General features: G+C 41.1%; 1 protein-coding gene across 5 annotated transcripts in view; it reads right to left on the minus strand.

The window, feature by feature from the left end:
• Positions 1–1,005: 1,005 nt before the first annotated feature.
• shroom1 (shroom family member 1) overlaps positions 1,006–24,809 on the minus strand; it is a 70,616-nt gene continuing 46,812 nt past the window's right edge. For all 5 annotated transcript variants that reach the window (XM_057820528.1, XM_057820530.1, XM_057820527.1 and 2 more), the window contains 6 exons: positions 24,582–24,631; positions 23,788–24,390; positions 23,112–23,654; positions 13,397–13,472; positions 12,989–13,261; positions 1,006–5,059 (listed from right to left, as the gene is read on the minus strand). In XM_057820528.1, the coding sequence (XP_057676511.1) occupies positions 4,805–5,059; positions 12,989–13,261; positions 13,397–13,472; positions 23,112–23,654; positions 23,788–24,390; positions 24,582–24,631 (1,800 nt within the window). In that variant the 3' untranslated portion in view covers positions 1,006–4,804. The remainder of the gene's footprint in view (positions 5,060–12,988; positions 13,262–13,396; positions 13,473–23,111; positions 23,655–23,787; positions 24,391–24,581; positions 24,632–24,809) is intronic.

The raw sequence follows: 24,809 nt of genomic DNA on the forward strand, positions 1-24,809 counted from the left end.
CCCAAAACATCACTGCTCTAGAGGAGATCTGCATGGAGGAATGGGCCAAAATACCAGCAACAGTGTGTGAAAAGCTTGTGAAGAGTTACAAAAAACGTTTGGCCTCCGTTTTTGCCAACAAAGGGTACATAAAAAAGTATTGAGATGAACTTTTGGTATTGACCAAACACTTATTTTCCACCATGATTTGCAAATAAATTCTTTAAAAATCAAACAATGTGATTTTCAGTTTTTTTTCCCACACATTCTGTCTCTCATGGTTGAGGTTTACCCATGTTGACAATTACAGGCCTCTCTAATATTTTCAAGTGGGAGAACTTGCACAATTAGTGGTTGACTAAATACTTATTTGCCCCACTGTATAATGGTTTGTATGCGAAGGCGTGTCTATTATGGTTTCTGGACCAGATTGCTTAAATTTAATTTCTGTCAATGTCCCTGTAGTAGGGGATCTGTAGTATGTCTTAAAGTTTAACACTATTTTCTACTCCTATTCTTGAGGAAACAAAATGTGCAAAACCGTTGTAAACAGACATGTCATGTCATGCCATCAAAAAGGCTTTAAAGCCTGATTATCTTTACACCAAGATGTGTTTTTCTTGTATGATGTGAAAGGCAACATTCCTGATGCTGGACAGTAAATGTTAATGTTATGGCAATAAAGTAAATGACATTTGAGAAAATCAGCTCTCTGTTCAAGCCGTCCTGTTTCATTGTTTCACTTTTTGTTCATTTGACGTCACTTGGCCTTGTTAGTGTGCAATTAGTGAGACAAAGGTCACTTGTTTAGGCTTCGTGAGTACTGCCTTCACGGGTAATTACTTCAATCTTCATTAGGTACACAACACTCGCTCCCTCACATGAACTCCAATTATCTTATTAGGATATATTTTTAAATAATAATAAAAAGAAAATAAGTATAAAATTTATTAAGTTTGGCAGTTTTGTCAGTGAGTTGAACTTCCAGCAGAGGGCGCACAAACACCAAATACGGCAAAGCGTCGGTTCCATGTAAAGGAGGGTGTTCATAATTTATTCACAATAAAACAAACAAATTGGAATTTACAACTCCGAACAGGCACGTTTCACTCATTAGGGGATGTTTGTCGTGTCATTAAAATGTCTCTAAGAGGGAGAAAAAAACGTCTGTCACAACAAAGTTTCATTGAAGAAAAAGGAAGAGTGTTTGTGGGCCAAAGTTGCAGTGGAATCCATTTTGTGGGTTCAACCACAGCCTTGAATTAAAACATAAATATATGATACAAAATAGTCCACGGCACACGACGGATGTGTGTTTTCAGGTTATTTCCTGAGGGACCACTTGGGATTCATTCGTGACATAGACATGAGTATTGTTGGGGGGGAAAGAAAACTAACACAGCAAAACTTACTACATTCACACAAACGCACTACACATGTTGAACATGTCTCCGACATCTGTGGAGTCCGGAGTTAAAACATTAAAAAAAAAAAAAAAAAATCTTAAAAACGACATGTTTCAGTGAGTAACTAAAGGTGAAAGGTCTATCTTGAGTTCAAGTATCAAGTATCCAAGGGCAGATGTAAGCGCAACCCCTGAAGTTGAAAAAGTTGAACATTCATTAATGCAGTGCTTCTCCATCACTTTCGACAGCAGACCGCGACCTCTTTGTTTGCTCAAAAAATTGCCTCGATAATAGAGGTGCGACAATATATCGAATTGGTGATATACTGCGATACTTTGTGAGTGTCAAGACAGAACTGTGAATGGCCAGAGCCGGATTTTATGGGTGAAACACGGTAATATAACAAGGGTCGCGATGCAGAAATCGCAGACATCAAGGAGTGGTCGAGATTTTCATATATTTACCCTTTTAAACTTTTTTATTTTAAATTTTCTTTGTTTGGATCGATTAATTATCATCTAAAATATTGGGGAAAATGCGACAGTAATGAAAAAAATACAATTAAGCGATAATTGTGAGGTAGATATCCGTTACATTTTTACAGACGCTAATTTTTTCATTGTGACGTCATTTGTTTAAAAGTTAAAATATGCGAGTGAATAATTTTTTAAAGTAATTTTTAGGGTTGTTCCGATCATGTTTTTTTGCTCCCGATCCGATCGTTTTAGTTTGAGTATCTGCCGATCCCGATATTTCCCGATCCGATTGCTTTTTTTTGCTCCCGATTCAATTCCAATCATTCTTGATAATTTTTCCCGATCATATACATTTTGGCAATGCGTTAAGAAAAAAAATGAATAAAACTGTGACGAATATATATATTCAACATACAGTACATAAGTACTGTATTTGTTTATTATGACAATAAATCCTCAAGATGGCATTTACATTATTAACATTCTTTCTGTGAGAGGGATCCACGGATAGAAAGACTTGTGACTTTGTATATTGTGACTAAATATTGCCATCTAGTGTATTTGTTGAGCTTTCAGTAAATGATACTGTAGCCATGCCCAAATGCATGATGGCAAGTGGAACCACGACTGTGTGTAGTGCTACCAATTGATATATCTTCTCTGCTTTGGGTAATAACTTAAGGTGTAAAGACAAAGATCTATTGACACCTTGCTTCCCCACATTGCTTCCTATGATCTTTCTAATCATAGGAAGAGGGATGCGAGGAATTAGTCAATTGAAGCAAGGCTTCAAAGGCTGCCAAAGTTCTCTCTACTCATGTTGCGCTGCCTTTTATCTCTCTATAAAGGTAAAACGGTGTCATTACAGATTGAGCGCGACAATGAGTGAGAGAATCGTGCGACGTGTATTTTAATAGCGTCAAATATTTAGACGTGACACATTTTTTAATAAATTAATTGCCGCCGTTTTTGAGATATTTTTGATAACCCTACGCTAAGCCTAAACTAAAGATTCTGGATGAGTGTAATATATTATGTCTGTAACATTACATATAATAAGAAAACAATTAAAATACATATACATTAATAAAAGGCATGGCCGATATTTTTTTGCCAATTCCGATACTTTGAAAAGGACGTGATCGGGACGCCGACCGATCGGGACATCTCTACTATTAATTAAATAGATAATAACCAAATAACCCTTTCTGGGTTATTCACAGAAAAAAAGCCAGGAAATAAATAACACTATTAAAATAAAATAAAAAATCAAAATGCTATTGTTCAGGGGGCTGGACCAAATGTGGAGGCGGGCCACATCTGGCCGGTGTTAGCTGATAATCGATCCAAACAAAGAAAAATGGAAGAAAAAAAAAAACGTTTAAAAGGGTAAATAAATGAAAAAGAAAATCTCGACCACTCCTTGAAGCCTGCGATATCTGCATCGCAACCCGTGTTATATTACCATGTTTCACCCATAAAATCCCCCCAAAATCCAGCTGTGGCCATTCACAGCTGTGTCTCGACACTCTGTGATACATGCTACATGGAATTTTGGATCGAAACAAGGTAAATACGCGATATCTCGTTACCGTCATGGCGTCTGTAATTCTGCTCTCGCGTGCTCTCACCTCCAGATAGGGTTTTGCTGTTTACATGTTTTTTTTTTTTTGAAAAATGCCCTCCTGTTTAAAATTTTTCTTCCCCCAGAAAATTGAGATTTTAAGCTTTCCAGTGATGTATCACACATGCATATCGGACAATTTTGGGAAATTTAGCCAAATTGGGGGTCTCAGAGCGGAACTTCAAGTCACCTGATTGTTTTCCGCCATATTATATATATAAATTTCAAACAAAGTGGTATCGGTATCGGGGCCAAAAAATGGTAAAGGTGCAACACTACCTCTGGGTCACTTCCTGTTCATTTTAGAGCATTTACAGGCTACGTCATGGTGATTTGGAGTCACTTCATGTTGATTTTGGGGGCAATTTTGGGATTTGCCATTGATTTTCAGCCACTTTCAATTCATTTTGTGCAAATTCTGGAATCACTTCCTTTTTAGTAACCCAAAATGAACACGAAGTGACCTGTAAATTGCCCCCAAATCAACAGGAGGCGACTGAAAATCAATGGCAAATGACCTGAAATCATGGCATTGGCTGCCACTGGCCGCCATAGACGTCCAATCCGTTTGAAGTGGGAGGGATGGCAGCGAATGAACGGATTGGACGTCTATTCGTGACAAACTCATTCCAATTCACAGCAATTGTTTTGTAGAATATCCTCGAAACTTTTCCTGTATCGATTGTTGTACGTTCAACTTTAGAGGTTGCACTTTCCACAATTTTTTTTTTTTTTTAACATTAAAACCATTGTATACAACTTGAATTTTGTTGTTGTTGTTGCTACCAACGCATTAGCACAATATTTACCGTACCTTTAAAACTAAAATTCAAACAGTGATATTGTTTATTGACAAAAAATGGATGGAGTAAGGCTGTTTGATTTCCAAATGAAATGTGCATTGAATTATTACAAAGTGCTTTTTTTGTTACCTCTCTTTTGGTTTTTAGTGCCTTGAGCTACACGTGACTCGCTCCTATGCCGCTTAAAGCTTAGAGAACAACGGTTCCGTTTTACACGACCCGGTAAAGCCGGGATTTGTCCAACTTTTTCCTGTAAAGGGTGGACGAACGTGACCTGGCCACATTCTGCTAGCCGAGGATATTCCAGAATGGCCAGTAGGGGTCAGTTTAAGATGATTTTTGATGACGTCGTTGATATTTTTCTCAGTTTGATGCCATCCATCCATAATCTGAGACTCCCAGACTCCCCCTAAAGACCGAACTGTAACTGAACTCAAGTCAGTGAAGTCAAGGCACATGGGGGCTGAACATAAGCGAACAGAACCAGTTTTAACCGGTGCGTCCTATAACAAAATGTCAGAAGCGGAGGCTTTTGGCGAGGGCCTCCAGCTGCTCCTCGCAGAGCCTGGTCTTCTCCTCCAGGTCCTTGCGGCGAATAAGCAGCGAGGCCTTGGTCTGCACGAAACGCCGATAGTCGCGCACCTGCTCGGCGCTCAGCTGTCGTGACAGGAAGGTGGACACCAGGCTCTCCCGGCGGTCCAGGTTGTCCTTAAGGTCTTTGGCGTCCTCTCGTTGCTTGCAGAGCAAACGGTGACGGCTGTCCAGAGATTGCTAACATGCACAGAAAACACACAAGGACAACATGATTCGACAGAGAATCGAGTGAAAAGTATCTGAACTTTTGGGATTTCTCACATTTCTGCATTAAATCACCATCAATGTCATTTGAGCTTTGTCAAAATCACACAGATGAAAAAACAAGAGTCTGCTTTAAAGAAAACCAGCCAAACATTAATAGGTTTTCATATTTTAATAAGGATAGTATGAAAACAATGACGGAACATAAGAAAAGTAAGAAAGTGAAGCATCACAATTTAATATTTTGTGCCACCCCCCCACACTCGTTGAAAGCAATAACTTCAACCAGACGCTTCCTGTAGCTAGTCGGGACTAATCTTGGCCCAATCTTCTCTACAAAACTGCCAGAGTTCAGTCAGCTTCCAGCTAGTATTAAAGAAGCCGAGACAGCCTGCACATTTAAGATTAGATTAAAAACGTTCCTATTCGACAAAGCTTATGGTTAGGCTAGTTGAAGTCGGAGTAGACTCACAGTTTAGTCTAAGCTGCACTAGAAGCTATAATGCTGGGGGAAGTACAGCCGCTGAGTTCTATCTCCTTTTCTTACTCTACCTACCACTTGTCTTACTTTATTTCTATTTTCCAATGTTAATATCTAGTTGTCTAGTCTCTTCATCACTAGTCACCCGGTGTCCCCTTTCCCCCCTCCCCTCTGGGGAGGGGCTATTTTTCAGCTGCAGCCTCCTGACTGTCCGGACCCCTGGCTGGATAGACTTCCTCGCTGCTACCCCCGTCTCATCTGACTAGAGGGACCTCTTCTTGCTCCTTTACTCCACTGTATTTTTACGGCCTATAACTTCGCTTGCTAATTCCCATTAGCAGTTCTGGGGTTCCTGTCTATCCGTCCTGGGAGTGGATCTCTCCTGACTGTGGTACTCCCCAAGGTTTCTCATTTTTCTCCCAATTGACTCTGGAGTTTTTGGAGTTTTTCCTTGCCGGCATGGAGGGTCTTAAGGATAGGGGATACCCAGGACTTGAACTGTATCTATTCATCTTTGTTGCTTCATTTCTAATTGTGTATCATATTGCCTCTGTAAAGCCTTTTGAGACTTCTGTTGTGATTGAGGGCTATACAAATAAAATTGAATTGAATTGAATAGATTCCTGGGATGTCTGGCATGAATCACTGTCTTTAGGTCATGCTACAGCATCTCAATGGGGTTCAAGTCTGGACTTTGACTTGGCCACTCCAGAACGTGTACTTTGTTCTTCTGAAACCATTCTGAAGTTGATTTACTTCTGTGTTTTGGATCATTGTTTTGTTGCAGCATCCATCCTCTTTTTAGCTTCAACTGTCTGACAGGCAGCCTCAAGTTTTCCTGCGAAACATCCTAATCAACGTTTGAATTCATTCTTCCATCCAGGCCCCGAGGCAGCAAAACAACCCCAAATCATGATGCTCCCTCCACCATGCTTCACGGTGGGGATGAGATGTTGATGTTGGTGAGCTTTTCCATTTTTCCTCCACACATGACGTTGTGTGTTGCTCCCAAACAATTGAACTTTTGTTTCATCAGTCCACAAACACTTTACACACTGTTCACAAGAAGAAGGTGTGGAGGGTTGTTTATTTCTACTGTAATTAGGGCCCAAGCACCAACATGGCGCAAAGGCCCTATTGTTATGCTAAGGATTATTATTATTCTTTTTTCATGGCAAATGAAAATTGCCCATTTGGAGGTCTTAACATGCTCAAAAACTCACCAAAATTTGCACAAACATGCGGATTTGCGAAAATTTCGATAATTTGGCAACGTTGTGAAAAAATATCAAAAAATGGCTCAGTGGTGCCACCTGGAATTTTTAAAAAAGGCCTCTCCATTTAGGTTTTTTCAACGTAGAGCGATGAAATTTGGGGAGTCGATACCTTGGGTAAAAATGCTTCAAAAAGTCTCTTGCACCCATATTCCAAACCCAACAGGAAATCGGGTATTTTGGATTGAATATTGAAAAACATGCCATTTTTGTCCAAAACCAGGGTGCACGTTTGAGACCATTGCACCAAGGCTGTTAGTTGGATCCTCCTCAAAATTGGTGAGACTCTTCATGGGACATATGAGATGTTAAGTTATCAAAATGGTGAGTTTTCATTCACGGGCCTGACCTGGGCGGAGTACTAAAGTCGGGCTTATTTGCGGATTAGGGTTAGGGTTTAGGGTTAGGACTTCTTCAGGGCAGATGAAAATGGCCAATTTGAAGTTCTGAACATGCATAAAAACTCAACCAAATTTGCACATATCAAAATGGTGAGTTTTCATTCACGGGCCTGACCTGTGTGGGGTACCAAAGTTGGACGTTTTTTTGGTGTTTAGATGTTATGTCTTATTTCCTTGTATTATTCTTTTTTCATGGGTTTAGGGTTAGTTGGCAACGTTGTGAAAAAATATCCAAAAATGGCTCAGTGGTGCCGCCTGGAATTTTTAAAAAAGGCCTCTCCATTTAGGTTTTTTCAACGTAGAGTGATGAAATTTGGGGAGTCGATACCTTGTGTAAAAATGCTTCAAAAAGTCTCTTGCACCCATATTCCAAACCCAACAGGAAATCGGTATTTTGGATTGAATATTGAAAAACATGCCATTTTTGTCGAAAACCAGGGTGTACGTTTGAGACCATTGCACCAAGGCAGTTAGTTGGATCCTCCTCAAAATTGGTGAGACTCTTCATGAGACATATGAGATGTTAAGTTATCAAAATGGTGAGTTTTCATTCACGGGCCTGGCCTGGGTGGAGTACTAAAGTTGGGCTTATTTGCGGATTAGGGTTAGGGTTTAGGGTTAGGGCTTCTTCAGGGCAAATGAAAATGGCTAATTTGAAGTTCTGAACATGCTTAAAAACTCAACAAAATTTGCACATATCAAAATGGTGAGTTTTCATTCACGGGCCTGACCTGTGCGGGGTACCACAGTTGGACGTTTTTTGGTGTTTAGGGTTAGGGTTTTGGGCTTAGGGCTTCTTCATGGCAAATGAAAATGGCCAATTTAATTATTGTTATTTTTATTATTAGGTGGTTGTTATGTCTTATTTCCTTGTATTATTCTTTTTCCATGGCAAATGAAAAGGACCCTTGCTTTTTTGACATTATATCAAAGCGTAGGCAAAATATATTTAGCATCCCCCAAAAAAAATCACCGCAAAGAAATTGGAGAAATCGATAGGTTCCCCGAAAAGAAATTGGAGGAATCAATACGCTCGCCCTCGGGCCCGTTGAGTCCTGCTTGCAGGGCAAGTTTCTACTGTAATTAAGACTATCATGTATTACAGATAAAAAATCATTATACCGGAGTCATTTGCTATTCACTGTGTAGTCAGGGATAAGTTGAATCTTTAGAAAGGGAGGTGCAGTGTTGCCTTGTGTCAACAGAGGGCAGGGTTGGTGCAAATGTCATCGAAACCAGTGAGCTGCCAGAGTTTCGGTGAGCGAGTGTAAACAGTCGCCGCCGGGGCGCTGATAACGGTGTGAAACGACAAGGTTGCTGTACGGAAGGGAGGTCAACACGTTCAGAACACTTAGCAATGTTTTCACATGAATTGAGAAATGTCTGACAAAATAGGTGTTCAACCCAATGGGCAGGGAAGCTTTTGGCTTTCGTGGAAATGAAGTCTGGAACTTAAAAGGATGAACTCACATTACCTTGGTGTCACCATTTTTAACCTTGTGACCCATTTGGGAGTAATCGTCTTGCCCCATGAAGTATTCGACTTAATAGCATTAGCTAAAACGAAGAGCATGAACTATGCATTTTTCAGCATTTCACATGGTGAGAAACTAAAGCTACTCTTCACCTCGCAGGCATGTTTGCTGTTCCAAAGTCAACATGACAGAAAGAAGACAACGGGAGGGGGCATGGGAGCAGAGATGTAAACGCTGACTTCATTGCTGACGCTTCGATCAGCTGGGAAAAAAGGCATTTTAATTCTGACCTTGGTAAAGAAAACACATGTAGCTAATATTTCAAACAGGAAGAAAAGGCTTCGGGTTTGTTGACAGTATCAACAAGCAGAAGTCATGTGACTTGTAAGGAGACCAACATTGGGCTCATAGAAAGACAGCTGTCAATTGTATTGTTCTAAAAGGTGTACGATATGACATGTAGTTAAATGTTAGAAATCTACACTCACCGGCCACTTTATTATGTACACCTGTTCAACAGCTCGTTAACACTTAATTTCTAATCAGCCAATCACATGGCGGCAACTCAGTGCATGTGGACATGGTTTAAGACAATCTCCTGCAGTTCAAACCGAGCATCAGTATGGGGAAGAAAGGTGATTTGAGTGACTTTGAACGTGGCATGGTTGTTGGTGCCAGAAGGGCTGGTCTGAGTATTTCAGAAACTGCTGATCTAATGGGATTTTCACGCACAACCATCTCTAGGGCTTACAGAGAATGGTCCGAAAAAGAAAAAATATCCAGTGAGCGGCAGTTCTGTGGGCGGAAATGCCTTGTTGATGCCAGAGGAGAATGGCCAGACTGGTTTGAGCTGATAGAAAGGCAACAGTGACTCAAATAACCACCCGTTACAACCAAGGTAGGCAGAAGAGCATCTCTGAACGCACTGTACGCCGAACTTTGAGGCAGATGGGCTACAGCAGCAGAAGAACACGCCGGGTCGCACTCCTTTCAGCTAAGAACAGGAAACTGAGGCTACAATTTGCACAAGCTCATTGAAATTGGACAACAGAAGATTAGAAGAACGTTGCCTGGTCTCATGAGTCTTGATTTCTGCTGAAACATTCGGATGGTAGGGTCAGAATTTGGCGTCAACAACATGAAACCATGGATCCATCCTGCCTTGTATCAACGGTTCAGGCTGGTGGTGGTGTAATGGTGTGGGGAATATTTTCTGAGCACTCTTTGGGCCCCTTGGTACCAATTGAGCATCGCTGGAACGCCACAGCCTACCTGAGTATTGTTGCTGACCATGTCCATCCCTTTATGACCACAATGTACCCAACTTCTGATGGCTACTTTCAGCAGGATAATGCGCCATGTCATAAAGCCGGAATCATCACAGACTGGTTTCTTGAACATGACAATGAGTTCACTCTACTCAAATGGCCTCCACAGTCACCAGATCTCAATCCAAAAGAGTATCTTTGGGATGTGGTGGAACGGGAGATTCGCATCATGGCGTGTTTTTCTGCTCGTTAACATTAATCATCAAAATGGTGAAGGCGTGTGTGGCGGTCAGTTGCAATAACAGAGAAGATAGACGGAGAGACTTGAAGTTCTACCGTATTCCGAGAGACCCGGAGAGGAGAGCGAGATGGACTGCTGCAACTCGACGAGAAAACTGGGCTCCAAACGATTACCACAGATTATGTAGTAGTCATTTTATATCTGGTAAGATGCATTTAATATATATTTAGAGGGTTTTGGGCTGACAACCACAATTAAGATCATTGCTGGGCTAATCGCCGACAACATACCGTTCCAAATTCAAGATGCTTATTTGTTCCACCATCTTTATTTTTTGAATAATATTTAGCTGGTAACAAGTGAAAGAAGCTGGCCTCGTCTACGGATCATCGGTTAAACAGGGGTGTCCAAACTTTTTGCAAAGGGGGCCAGATTTGGTGTGGTAAAAATGTGGGGGGCTACCTGGGCTGATTTACGTAGAACAATACATTTAAAGACATTTTAGCAAGGCCTTCTGTGTGTCACATTTGCGTTATTATTATTTTTTTAAATTCATAATTTCAACAATCTCGCCTTTGTGGCGTTCTCTTTTGACCCTCGGGCTCTTGCGAAATACTGCTGCTGTGAAATTAAATTAGCTTCAAGTTGCTTTAATTTCTCGTTGCGTATCTTCCGCGACTGTCTCTTTGCAAATGAGGCAGACACAGTAGTGTATTTTATTGAAGAAATAGTCCAATATGCACCTATCCTTGACGCGTCGCAGTCAACTTTAAAAAAAATTTTTTTATTGATTGTCGCCATTTTAGAAAATTGGAAGTAAAGGGTCACACGGGGTAATGTTGCTTAGAGTGCTGCTCAATTTTTTTCAAACTTTCGTGAGAATAGGCTGATTTTGTGTGGACAAGATAGTTGTAGATATCAGGGTAGCAGATGTCAGGCAGAGAGGGCGAAGACAGCGGGTCGAAAAATATCGATTTAGGCATCAAATATGGATCTGGCGAATGGATAGACTGAAGCTTTTCCACATTACGCCTTTTATGCAACGCATCCAATGAGTTTACAGCGCCTGAAAGCACCGGGGCTTCCATGAATTGCACTATAAATTGCATGACAAATTGAAACCATTGAGAATACGGATAAACACTGACGGACAACATGGCGGCCGGATACAGCGACACGTCATTCTGTGACGTTGGTGAGTAGGGTCTATATCGACCAAATTCTCTGAGGAATGCTTCCAGCACCTTGTTGAATCTATGCCACGAAGAATCGAGGCAGTTCTGAAGGCAAAAGGGGGTCCAACGCGTTCCTAGCATGGTGTACCTAATAAAGTGGCCGGTGAGTCGATATACGAGTAGAAAATGCAATTTCTGGGGAAATTGCGATGGTAGCTTTGCTTTCACAGGTAAACCCCTTGGGGTCACGTCCAGCTGATTTCAGGTCACTTCCTGTTGATATCAAGTCACTTGCTGTTGATTTGGGGACCTTTCAGGGTCACTCCTTGTTGATATCTGGTTACTTCCTTTTGATTTGGGGACATTTAGGATCAATTCCTATTGATTTGGGGGCATTTCAGGGTCATTTTCTGTTGATATTTTGATGCGTATGGCCGTCAATGGCATCAACTTACATATGCGTGAATGGAATCCAAGTACATTGGCATCAATAGAATCGACATGCAGTATATGGCCATCAATTGCATGGACGTACACGGCCGTCAATGGCAAGGACATACATGGCTGTCAACGGCATGGCCGAATATTGGTGTCATTGGCATGAATGTACATGGCTGTCAATGGTATTCACGTACTACATGGGGGTCATTGGCAAAGACGTACATGGCCTTCAATGGCATTCACGTACATTGGTGTCATTGGCATGGATGTACATGGCTGTCAATGGAATCCAAGTATATTGAAATCAGTAGAATCGACATACACGGCTGTCAAAGGCATGGACGTGAATGGCTGTCAATAGCATCGACTTACATATGCGTCAAGGGAATTCAAGTACATTGGCATCAATAGAATCGACATAAATGGCCGTCAATGGCAAGGCCATACATGGCAGTCATTGGCATGGACGTACAAGGCTGTCAATGGAATCCAAGTACATTGGCATCAATAGAATTGACATACATGGCCGTCAATGGCACAGACGTACATGGCTGTCAATGGCATCGACTTACTTGAATGCCAAAGGTCTGTAATTGTAAGTTTTTGATGAAAAATAAAAAATGAAGGGGAAATTTTGGCCATTAGAAACGAATGGGAAGATTTTTGGCGAATTCTGGGGGAACCGTAGTTTTTGGGCAAATTCTTAAACGGCTTTTATGCCCCGTCCTGCAATTTTTTATTTCTGTGAATTGGAGAAAAAAATGTAAGACTAGATACGTTTTTTTTTTATCGAGCAAACAGTAATTTTGGGGGGAGTCATACGAAAAATTTCCTGCGTCGCAAGAGAATTTCTGTCATTTTGGCATTTGAACGGAGTCGATGGGCCAAACGGTTTGAACTCTGTGGCGGGCTGAAGAAACGCCATGGAAAAAAAACAAGGCATAACATAGATGGTTGCATTTGCATTACATGCAAAGCTAACATCAATGACACTTTCACTGCACTGAATGAGCATTGTGAACGCCCCTGTGCAAGTTTCTTGATATCTTCTGCTATCTTTATTGACTTTATTTTTAGGGTGTACTGTTTGAATTATCGTGATCAAATATAATATATTCATACTATCCACCGTTAATAAACACTAACCTTCTCCTCAGCATCCGTTTCCTCATCCACAGTGCTCAGGGCGTTCTGCACCCTGGCCAGCCGGGCGGAGAGGCACAGAAGCAGGTTGACCACCCTCTCCAGGTCCCCGATGAACAGGTTGTACCTCTCCAGCTCCAGGGGCAGACAACGCTCGCGGACCAGAGCCTCCAGAGCCTTGCCGTGGGCCACGTTGTCCTGGATCTCCACTTGAAGGGCGTCCCGCGTCTCCTCCAGCGAGCCCAGATGCTCCTCGATGTAGCACACCAGCATACTCTGAGTTCAAGTGCGAGAGAATTAAGACAAGAACAAGCTTGTGCTGGCTTTATCCATGCCAAAAAACAAGAAGATTGCAACAGTTTTTGACACTAAAGCAGTCTTACGTGAATTTTGACTTTATAATTGATTTACCTTCTTGCTAGCGGGATCGTGTGTGCTGCTTGCAGCTTTCAAGCCGTCCTGTGACGGTGGTGACTTGGTTTCACAACTGTAAAATAAAAAAAATTAAAAAAACAAGTCAGACTAACTTCATCCGAACTGAATGTGCATTCCTTTCTCTTATCAAGGTGGTTGATGGCTAGAAATCCGAGCCATTCTTGAACGTGACACGAGCAGCTAGCGCCATGGTGCCAAGCAAGCTTAAACATCATCTCCAAACGAAACACCCGTCGCTTCAAAACAAGTCGATGGACTATTTTGTTCGCCCTTGTGAAAACACAGAGAAACAGGCAACTTTTTTGAGAAAAAAAACAAAGATAAATGAGAAAGCCCTCAAAGCCAGTTAGCTTGTTGCTAAATCCAAAAACTCCAACACTGTGGCAAGGACATTAATACTACCTGCCTGCAAAGCCGTTGTCGGCTAGATGCTCGGCCCTGATGTGGTTTAAAGTGCATGTGACACAAAAAAGCATGTTTATTTCATAATACACGCGGTATTTTATGCTCCTGAATGATATGGACCGCTTGGATGTGTGTGGAAGCGATCGCTATATTTGTTTAGTTTTTTTAATCCCGCGCCATGAAAATGAGTGACTTCCGGCTTCGATCTTGCATTGAGGAGGAGGGCGCTGTGATGTGTACGGATGAAGGCGTCCTCTTCACTATAAAGCCGTGCTGTTGTGTATGAGGACTAAGGATTCAGCCGATTTTGCGGATGAATATGTTTATTTTTCGCATCACGCCAGCCAAACGGCTGCAGAAAAATCTTGCTGTGGTGTGTGCACCTTTTTGGAGTTTCAAAAGGTTCCCATTCAACGTGGATATTGCCCAAAACAAGCCCTACTACTGTGGGACCATAGGACTTAGGAGGAAGTGAGTAAACATCTTGTTTTGTATTATGTCAAATACGAATACAGCGATTACATAGTAAACACTAGAGGTGTGCATCGGCACTGCCCTCACGATTCGATTCGATTACGATTCGGAGGGCCACGATTCGATTCGATCCAATTCGATTCAATTCAGAGGGTCACGATTCGATTCGGTTCGATTCGGCAATGCATCGCGATGCATTAAAGCCTGGGATGCATTAAAATTCTAAAGCAAAGCAAAGTTTTCTTAATGTTTAAATAGTCTACATATTTTTATTATCATTATAAAAGCATTTACACAACCAAATAATGCCGGGAAAGTTTAATATAAAAAAAAATTATTTTTTTTTAAAGTGCGGTTTTGCAGACACACAGAGGAGAAGATTCAAAAGGATCACATTTGTGTTGCCTTTGTGTGCATAAATAAAAGTGTCTTTCGTAATGAATCGCAAGCGCCACAGCGGGAGGAGAAGAAGAAAAAGCGGGCGGCGCCACTGCGTTCATGTGCGTGCACAAGCAAATGCACAATACAGAGAGCTTGCTTTCTAGAATGTATTAGTCAGGCGCGGCAGCCCGACCCGACCCGATCGTGAATACTTAACATTTTGGGCCCGACCTGACCCATTCGGGGTCGGGCACAAGATCTAACCTCTAAGAGATAGGACATAACATAACAATGGCTGAAGCGGAGAAAGAGGGAGCAAGAATGTATATATTTAAATGTAAGGAATGGAACTGATATGTCAGGACTTAAGGACAAGGGGTGGGAGTAAATAAGTTTTTACTTCTTCTCACTCCTTTTCGAATACTCATATTTTTTTTTTTCTTTTTTTTTTTTTCCATTATTGTCACCGATTATCGGTACCTATGTATTAAGTATTCGAAATAAACGTGTTCAACCAAGAAAGATTATTGATGCACCTAAGACATTGAAAGCAGACATCTGGAAACATTTTGGCTTCTACGAGGTTGGTGGGAAACTTATGAGTTATGCGTTTGTAAAAAATGAAACATGAAAATAATAATACAAACGAGGAAACCAAATCCGTTGCATCACCGGAATTGCGCAGGGAACATTTTTGAACGTACTTATATATTTTAAATTGCGCTGAATCGATTCGGCTTGTTGCCCGCATCGAATCGTATCGTCCATGCCCCGCATCGGGATGCATCGCCGCATCGATTATTGTTGACACCACTAGTAAACACTACCAACTTTCTTTAAATAAAGGACTACTTACGTTTGATCATTGATAGGCATGAAAAAAGCTCTCCTCATGCACATTAGCTGCACGTTAGCTGCACAACAACTGCAGCCGCCCTCCTCCGGGGAACAAGCTGTAAATTGCTCTCCGCCGGGCGGTTTGCCGATCCGCAAAGACAATCGAAAACCCAGTCGTCATGTCAAATAATCCGAGCTAGTTATGTGTGATTTCCCGCCTTGAAGACTTTGAAACATCACTCGGTTCGGGTTAGCATGTCAGCTAGCTGTCACGCCTCTTGGTTTGTTTACATTCTCCGAAGCCGGGGAAGGGAAATGACATATGTCCGATTTAGGTGTCATAAAACATCGTTTGGGAGGTGCGACAGTAAAGGTGAAGTCGACAGTTTTGACCATTATGGAGTAATTTTGCCATGTCGTCCTGAATAAGTGCAGTTTTATTATTTCATATTCCATTTAGCACAAGACTGTTATTTGTCATGACCATGCCATTTATTTAGCAATTGGGGAAAAATACTTTGATAAAAAGAATATCCTGTAAAAATATTGAACTAAAGAGACAGAAAAAATGACATTTTGCAGCTCTCTTCGTCGCATTTTCCTCATTCTGAATAATTACACCTCAATGGGTTGAATGGTCCTTCTCAAGCCATTTATTTAGCTATTGGGGAAAAATACTTGGATAAAAAGAATATCCTGTAAAAATATTGGAGTAGAGAGACTGAAACAATTACATTTTGCGGCTTTCTTCGTCGCGTTTATCTCGTTCTGAATAATTCCCCCTCAATGGGCTGAATAGTAAAACCGATGAGCCCAGTCTCCCGCTGATGTCATCCACCTGTTGGGGACGTTAGAGCCCTATAATGGTAGGCGTGGCTAACCGGCAGATTAAAAGAGTAATTTCTTGTCATCTGAGCTTTGCTAAATTGTTGTATATAGTCGAATCGTCTCAAAATATGATTCTAATTCACATAATAATGCTATTTAAGACTTTTTTTCTCCTGTCGTATGCTCTTTAAGACATTGCTACAGTCCCTCTGTCTGATAATTCTGAGCTTTTCAAGCCTAACTGCAATATAAAATCAAAACAGAGAGAGACTGAGAGCTGTTTTAAGAAGATTCCCGCCAGGATATCGCCTTCGTGTTCATCTAAACAGGCTCAGGTTTCTCATTGAGTAAGTGTAAACACTGAGAAATTATTTTATAATTAAATATACAGTACAGAAAGTAGTTTTGGAACATTTTTAGTTTGTGGTGTGGCGCGAGATTTTTTTCCAATTTAAAAACGTACCATGACTCAGAAAAGGTTGAAAAACACTGATCTATACAAGTTTAATTTTGCTTGTATCAGCGCTCATTCTCTTTGCTTACATTTGCAGAAAGCCTAGTGCGCATCCAGCAGTAAGCAGATACACGAGTGTGTCGGAGGCTATGATGCAACGCAAGGTGACACGGCAGCTTCTTTGGGCAAAACCAAACACTATTGTGTTTCATACAGAAACATTATACAGTACTGGAAATTCTCATTAATTGGTCTTTTGAGTACAGTTTTCCTCTACATTACCAGACCTGTGTAGATTGTTGGGTTGGGAATCTCTGGCATGAAGCCGATTCGATATGTATCTAGATACACAGGTTACGATTCGATTAAAAAAAACTATATTTTTAAGGCCGAGCGATTCGATACGATTCGATACAGAGTGAAAACGATATGATAGTAAACATTTGTTGTGTTTTAAACATATAAAAAAAGACCACATTTCTAATAGCAAAATTAAACAACAAAATTTCATACCAATGTTATGTTATGTTTTGTTTTGTTTTTTTTTAATGAAAAAAAAAATAATAAGGCTTACTATATGACCGTCATTTTGTTGGAAGGGATTGATAATAAGATAAAACTCCAGTGACAGACAACAATAAAGCGCAAAATTCAATTACTGTATTTCCTGGTGTTTTGAACACAAGAGGTAAGTAATTTAAGTGCAAACTTTCAACGTAAACATCTTCCAAACAAAAAATATTAATTAAATATGCAGCAGCTCTACAAAAAAAAATGTAAACCTGCAATGTCATCATAAATAAATAATAAATTATGCTTTACCACTTGTATAATTGGGGGAATAAAAACATGGCATTTTAGACAGACAACTCAATAATCATTACTTTAACCTTATACACAGCAAAGTCATTCACTTATGCCTGTGCTTCCACATTTTTTATTCCTCATCACCGTCCATATCTTTTTTGATGGGCAGATTTTTCTTGAGGAAGATCAACTAATCCACATGTTCATGTTTAAGTAGACTGCGTTTCGTGGAAACAATATGCCGCCCTTTCCACCATTGTAGTGGGTTATTTTTCAGGGTTAAAACTCACGATCTCTATACCGCTTCACACTAGCTCTGTCCCATGCGAACAGACCTGGCTGCCTTCATCACTTCAAAGTCCGACTTTTGTTTTCCTGGGTGCGTTGAAAATTCATCGCTGCACGTCACTGGCGTCGGTGCTCAAACTGTCCATTGTTTTAGCATGTTACTTCGTTGCCACTACTAGTTTCGTTTTGGGCTATGAAGAAAACGCTACGGAGCGTGCGTTACAGTGGTTTTGTTAGCTCTCGCGTTGTTATGACACGCCTGTGACGATCGGGTAATGACGGCGACTAGTAGCTGTTCTGCCGAAATGCAAGGGAAGTTGAGGCAACCACAACTGTGAATGGTGCTTGTCCACATTATATGCGTGCGATCTCAATCTAAGTGCACTGTGTGGTGAATGACTCAAGCGCAGCATGTGAAGTAAAAGCTAAATTATCATCACATTAAGCAATGCATTGAACTAGGCATTAGAAGCCGATTCTTGTGCTCGCGATAGCCGAATTCTATCTCTACTATCGGTTCATTGAATATTTAATGGCGCATTACTGTTGAAGGGTAACTTTACTATCGATACAGCTGTATCTCGCACTGTAAAACCAGATATCTGGTCGTATCAGTTTATCGTTCTCAAGCTTAGTAGATTGTACGTTCACCAGACACAACATTAGATAGCAAGTCCATCAAAATGACCCTATTAGTGGGTTACCTTCACTTAGGGCGCTGCCTCGCACCAACATATGCAAACGAGTTGTTGAAAAGGTTCAGCATTCACACTGCACCAAACGAACTTTCCGAATAGCCAGACGTGGACGAAAGATGCAATCGTCACAACGTGTTGCTTTGATGCGTCACGTAATGTTAAAGTCTAGTTGTTGTTTTTTAACCCTTGAGAGTCGAAGGACGCGCCGGCGCGTCCTCAGCGCACGTAGTCTTTGAAGCGCCCTCACGTTTTAAATACGTCACCCACATGCCGTTGGCTGGTCTCGTTTTAAAGTGCGGAAGTTGCGGTTTACTCTCGTTATTATTTGAAGTCAATCGACCAATTAAAACGTGAGATATTGTCATTTAAGTTTTATAGTTTTATTGTCCTCTCAAAAAAACATTAAAACGCTGCATGGATCATTTGTTTGCGTCTGTATTTCCATCATTTCTTGTCCTTTTTCAAAACGGAAGCTCCATGAAAAAACCACAAATCAAACGAACCCTTTCGAAGTCACAGTGGAAGCACAAAATGCGTTTTTTAAATAAATATAACTGCCATGCGAGGTTCCACCGAACGAGAGGGAGGAGTGTTCTGAAGCAGCGAGGTGGCGAGCCGACGGCCGTTTGGATCGAGCAGCGACTTTGTGTGACTTTGAGAATGAACGGAAAACTAAATTTAGCGCAAGCAATTGTGCTATTTGATCAACTTGAGGAAGAGGATGGTCCAAATTCGTCATCATAGTCTTCTTCGGAAGAGTCCTCGAGTGAAGATAGTGACGTATTTGAACACGTGGGTGACGCCATCGACGAGCAGAGGTAAGCAAACTCACTTTTTTTTTTTTAGGCTGGAAAAAGTTTCTTTTGAAAGTTTCTTTTGATTTTGCATGACAAAGTTAATTTTGATGCAATATAAGTGTGTGTTTGTGTATATAATAATAAAATGTGCATATCAGATCAAAGTCGTACGTGAACTGTGTGTATCCAAGGCAGGAATTTATAATTGTGGTGATCTTCTTTCTATATGAAGATTAGGGATGTAGCACATATTCAGCTATGGTATTCTTTCTATTGTCATACATATAGATTTCCATTATTATTTATTGCTGTATATATTTTTATTTTATACTTTATCATTTTCATAAATACTGACTTTTTTTCATGTACATTTATAGTGACAATGAAAGTAAAGTGAAATGAAAATGGAAGGGTGGAAAGAGGACCAACACCCCATGGAAGTGTGGGCTGTGTGATGTCGCCCTGTTTCGAATTCCAGGACGAAACTGCTTTTCGGAGTGGCATGCCTGAAAAAAAATTAACTTGTTTATTGTAAATGTTTTTGAAAATACTTTTTTCTCCCCAATGTTATATATATATACATTTTTTCCCACAATCAGTCTTCTCAATTTGTGTATATAAATGTGTGTTCAAGAAGCTTGATTGTGTGTACATAGTTTTCATCAGGTGATGGGCCGCAATACCTAAACTCATAAAGAGAAACACTTTTTGTGTTAGATGGTATATATTTTTTCACTGTTCGGTCTGCTGTATATAACCTGTTTTGACTAGAGCATGTATAAAGGCAAAAAACGCCTATGCTATACCTGTTGTTTATGTTGAATTGTCAAATATAAGACTATTTATTCTAAATTTTTTTGGTTGAATGTTCATCCTAACATGTTGAATAAATATTACAAAGTTTCAAAACGGTTCGTTACGCATGTTTGGTTGTCAATTGGACATCAAAATTAAAAATTTTGACAAAACGATTGTGGAATTTTTGGTCTTTTTGGGCCCAAAATGATGATTTATAATTGGTCAGTGACGGAAACAACAGTTTGGACATGAAGTTCAAGGTGTCACAAAAAAAGGGACCAAACCAGGCCATCGTAAACAATTCTTTCTTTGAAATATAAAGGCAACTTCAAAGGCATGCAAAATCAGACAAAATAGGCCCAGACCTTAAAGGGTTAACACTGTCTTTAGTGCACCGGATGTTTGTATGCATGCGAGTTAAAAAAATAAATAATAAAAATAAATAAAACATGATAGAGCACAGCAGAGCAACTCGCCGCTAGAACAGTGGCGGGGTTGTTCCCTCCTTACTCAATGCCGAGCAAACTGTAGTATATCAAAATGCATCGGGGAAAATTAAAACACAAAAGGGACCCCAAGTCACAGTCAAACCGGTCCTCAAGGGGCTCCAGTGGGTGCAGGTTTTTGTTCAAAGTTCAAACCCATCAGGAGGACAGCCTTTAACCAATTTGGTGCCTGATGTGGGAAAATATGTGATGCCTTAACATTAGCACATTATGCCTTTGTGATGTATGATTCCCTCTGTGACCAAGATTGTAACAACTTGTTATTGTTTTTTACCTTGGGTTCCACAGTTAGGAGGGAATCTCACGAGATAACTTGTTTTGCACCATAGTATTTAAATATGTCCCGATCGATCGGGTCCGAGCACGTCATTTTCAAAGTATCGGAATCGGCAAAAAAAAAATATCGGACATGCCTTTTTTAAATATATATACAGTATATTTTTCAATTAAATCATTTTCTAATTGTATTTAAACGTTACAGTCAAAATGTCTTACATTCATCCAGAGTCTTTAGTTTTGGCTTAAAGTAAGGCTATCAAATTTATCGCGTCAACGGCGGTAATTAATTTTAAAAAAATTAATCACGTTAAATATTAAACGCAATTAACGCATGCGCTGCACGACCCACTCACGCATTGTCGCATTCAGTCTATAATGGTGCTGATTTACTTACATATAAAGCTGAAAGGCAGCGTAAAATGAGTAAAGTGAATTTTGGCAGTCTTTGGAGCCTTTTTTTAATTGGCTAAAGCCTTAAAACCCCTGTCTCAACAATTAGAAATATCGCGGGAAAACAATGTGCGGAAGAAAGGTAGTAGTTGATCTTTTTCTTTACACCCTATGTAATTTCCCAACGCAGAGAAGATATATCAATTGGTGCCAATACGCACAGTCATGGTTGCACTTCCCATCATGCATTTGGGCAGAATAGTTAAATGGCTACCGTATCATTTACTGAAAGCTCAACAAATACACTAGATGGCAATATTTAGTCACAATATACAAAGTCACATCTATCCTTTAAGAATTACAAGTCTTTTTATCCGTGGATCCCTCTCACAGAAAGAATGTTAATAATGTAAATGCCATCTTGAGGATTTATTGTCATAATAAACAAATACAGTACTTATGTATTGTATGTTGAATGTATGCATTCGTCCGAGTTTTATTCATTTTTTTTCTTAATGCATTGCCAAAATGTATATGATCGGGAAAAATTATCGGGAATGATTGGAATCAAATCGGGAGCAAAAAAAAAAAAAAAAAGCAATCAGATCGGGAAATATCGGGATCGGCAGATACTCAAACTAAAACGATCGGATCGGGAGCAAAAAAACGTGATCGGAACAACCCTAATAGTATTGTTTTTTACGCGTTTGGGTTCCATAGTTGGGAGGGAATCTCACGAGATAACTTGTTTTGCACCCATAATATTTACCGCGGGGACAGAACATCTGTTACCAGGACCATGTGAGAAGCCCTTTTTCAAGGGGCTGAACCAAAAGTAGCTTTAATATTTGTCATTGGGCAAGGTGCGTGGGGGCGGGGACGGCCAACCCTCGCCCCCAGGAGGCGCGTTCCTACAAGAACCGGACATTTCCGGGCGACCCGTGAAATTCGCTGGAGGATCACGTACGGATCGCTCGGCTTTGTTCCTTCGCCGCTTTACCGGAGCGTTGGCTCCCCGCTAATTTGTCACGGTAAACATTTTTTTCATTGCCATGGAACATTTTGTTGTGCTGTAACGGTAGCGCAGGGATTCTGGGATTGACAAGCTAGATCTAGCGTCATCGTTGACACTTGTTATGCTGATTTTGATGTTTGTTTGCTTGCTCTTGTAGGATTGTCATCAATAAATCTCATTTATTCGTCATTTTTCTAATCAATGAACATTGTATATTTCGCAAAAGTGTGCCTGTTGCTGACTCACTGCGAACCCGGAAATTTCGGAAAACAGTGCCTTACAGTTGATTGCAGTCAGGTGTTGCTTGTTTTAGCAGAAACCTTATTGGTTGAACTGTCTGTGCTGGATCTGTTGCAACAAAGACCAGGTCCCACTACGGCCCGTTGTGGAATCGGTTTGACACCCCTGGCCTAGAGCTTTACGGCTCCACGCTGTGACGCTGCACATAAAGTAGCAAAAGCGCACCCTGCTCTGGTTGCATTCATGAACAAGGCAGGGTGCGCTTAAAGCGGAGCGAGACCCACGATTTTGAGCGGACCAGTGTTCATTCGTTTGGTCCGGACTAGAGTTCGGGTGCACATTCACATTTACAAAACGAAGTGGACGATCTGAGAAAAAGAACTCTGCTACAGTGCTATTGTGAAAGCGCACTAAGGTGTGCACGATTTTGCAGGTTGCTAAAGAACAAAAAACAAAGAAAGATGTGACTAAAACGTTTTTTGCAGGTTACAGACCTTTCTGCAGCTTCTTTCTGCTCCTGTTTCTTCTTGTAGTGCTCCTCCATCAGCAGCGTGTCCTCAGATAGCAGTTGTTCCATCAACATAAGCGCCGTCTTACGATTGGTTAGCGGATAGAGCGCGGGGGTAAGTGACTGGTCTACCTTGACCACGGCCTCAACCAGCTCCTCCCATGACGGCCTCTTGGCAGGATTCTCCGAACTTGAAGTTTCTACCTCTGTTATACCACTGTCCTCGATCTCCTGATTATCTCTGGAATCACTGTCCACCCGTTTGGGTTTTTTCTCCTCTGCAGCCTGCTCATCAGAAATGGATGTGCCGGTAGACACGGAGGCTTCAGTTTTCTGACAGGAGATGGAAGACTCATTAAAATCAGATTTTGGCATCTTCACGTCCTCTTTGGGCTGATCCTCCTCTGAAGGAAAGATCCACAAGGACGGATCTGTGGTCACGCCACAGCTTAGGGACACTTCATGGGCAGGGGGTTGGACGTCTTTGCTTGCTTCGACCACTGACTGGTCGGGAGAACTGTGGACACCCCTGCAAGGATGAAGTGTGAAGATGAATATGAAGGAAATGAGTTAAACCATTAGCTAACTCTGGCAAAGTAATAGATAGATAGAATTACTGATTTAAGTTATGTGTTAAGGTATAAGAGTGCAAAGGGAGTCACCTGGAGTCCATTTTGTTTTCACATGGTTGTTTCATCTGCGTAGTGGAAAACATGGTAGACCTGACCTCCCTTTCAATGGTCTCTTGGCCTCCAAGGCAATGAGATACCTCCAAGGGAGGTTTGCTAGACAGGAACTTATCTGTGGGAGGACTGCGAGATCCAGAAGATTTCCTTTTGCCCCTAGAGGACCAGCAAGAAGTCGGGGAGTGGGATCCGCTCAAGTTTCTTCTTCCTGTCGTTGGCTTAAGTCCAATTTCCTCCCCATCTACCGGCGCTGGATCAGAGGCTGGATTCAGATTGGACTTTTTCTCTGTATCGAATTGTGCTGGTCCCTTCAGGTCAGAAATGTCTGTTTCTTTCTTCGCGAGATTTAACGCATACTTCTTCCACCCTCTTTCCATCCCCTGAGCTTCTTTGACTTCAGCAAAGAGTGAACTGTTACCCACTTCTCGGCACGCCTGATCCAGCTGCTCAGAACTTTTACTGAGAGTGGACAGCCTTGTTAACTTGGATGCCCCAAGTTCTTCCATGGACTTCCCCCTTTGTGCGACCACACGGATTTGACGATGGGCGTCTGGCGTAGAGCTCATACTCTTCTGGACGCTACAAATGACATGAAGCAATAAGAGTTGTGAAAGTGCAATTCATTTAGACAATAGGAACAGGCTTACTTAGTGGTTTTAACCTAGAATTATTAATTTGAAAGGAATGTTGAATGGGCAGTCTGCAAATAATACTGCCTTGACCTAGAAACAATAAAAATGTTCTTAATTTACAGGAGCGACGGTCCATACCTGCAGGTTTCGGTGGAATTAACTGGTACATTTTTATTGACTCCAAGTGCCTGAGGAAGACAAAAACATTGTGTTCATTTCTTTTATTCAGCACAATTATTGCTGCAACGATTAATCGATTAACTCGAGGCATAGACTTCAAAATGGTATTGACGGGTCAATTCGGCCAGCCACTGCGCAACGCCTTCAAGCAGGGGACCAATCCCGCAATCTGCTTCAGTTATTCGC

Source organism: Corythoichthys intestinalis, chromosome 18 (genome assembly GCF_030265065.1).
Source record: "Corythoichthys intestinalis isolate RoL2023-P3 chromosome 18, ASM3026506v1, whole genome shotgun sequence".
Taxonomy (NCBI): domain Eukaryota; kingdom Metazoa; phylum Chordata; class Actinopteri; order Syngnathiformes; family Syngnathidae; genus Corythoichthys; species Corythoichthys intestinalis.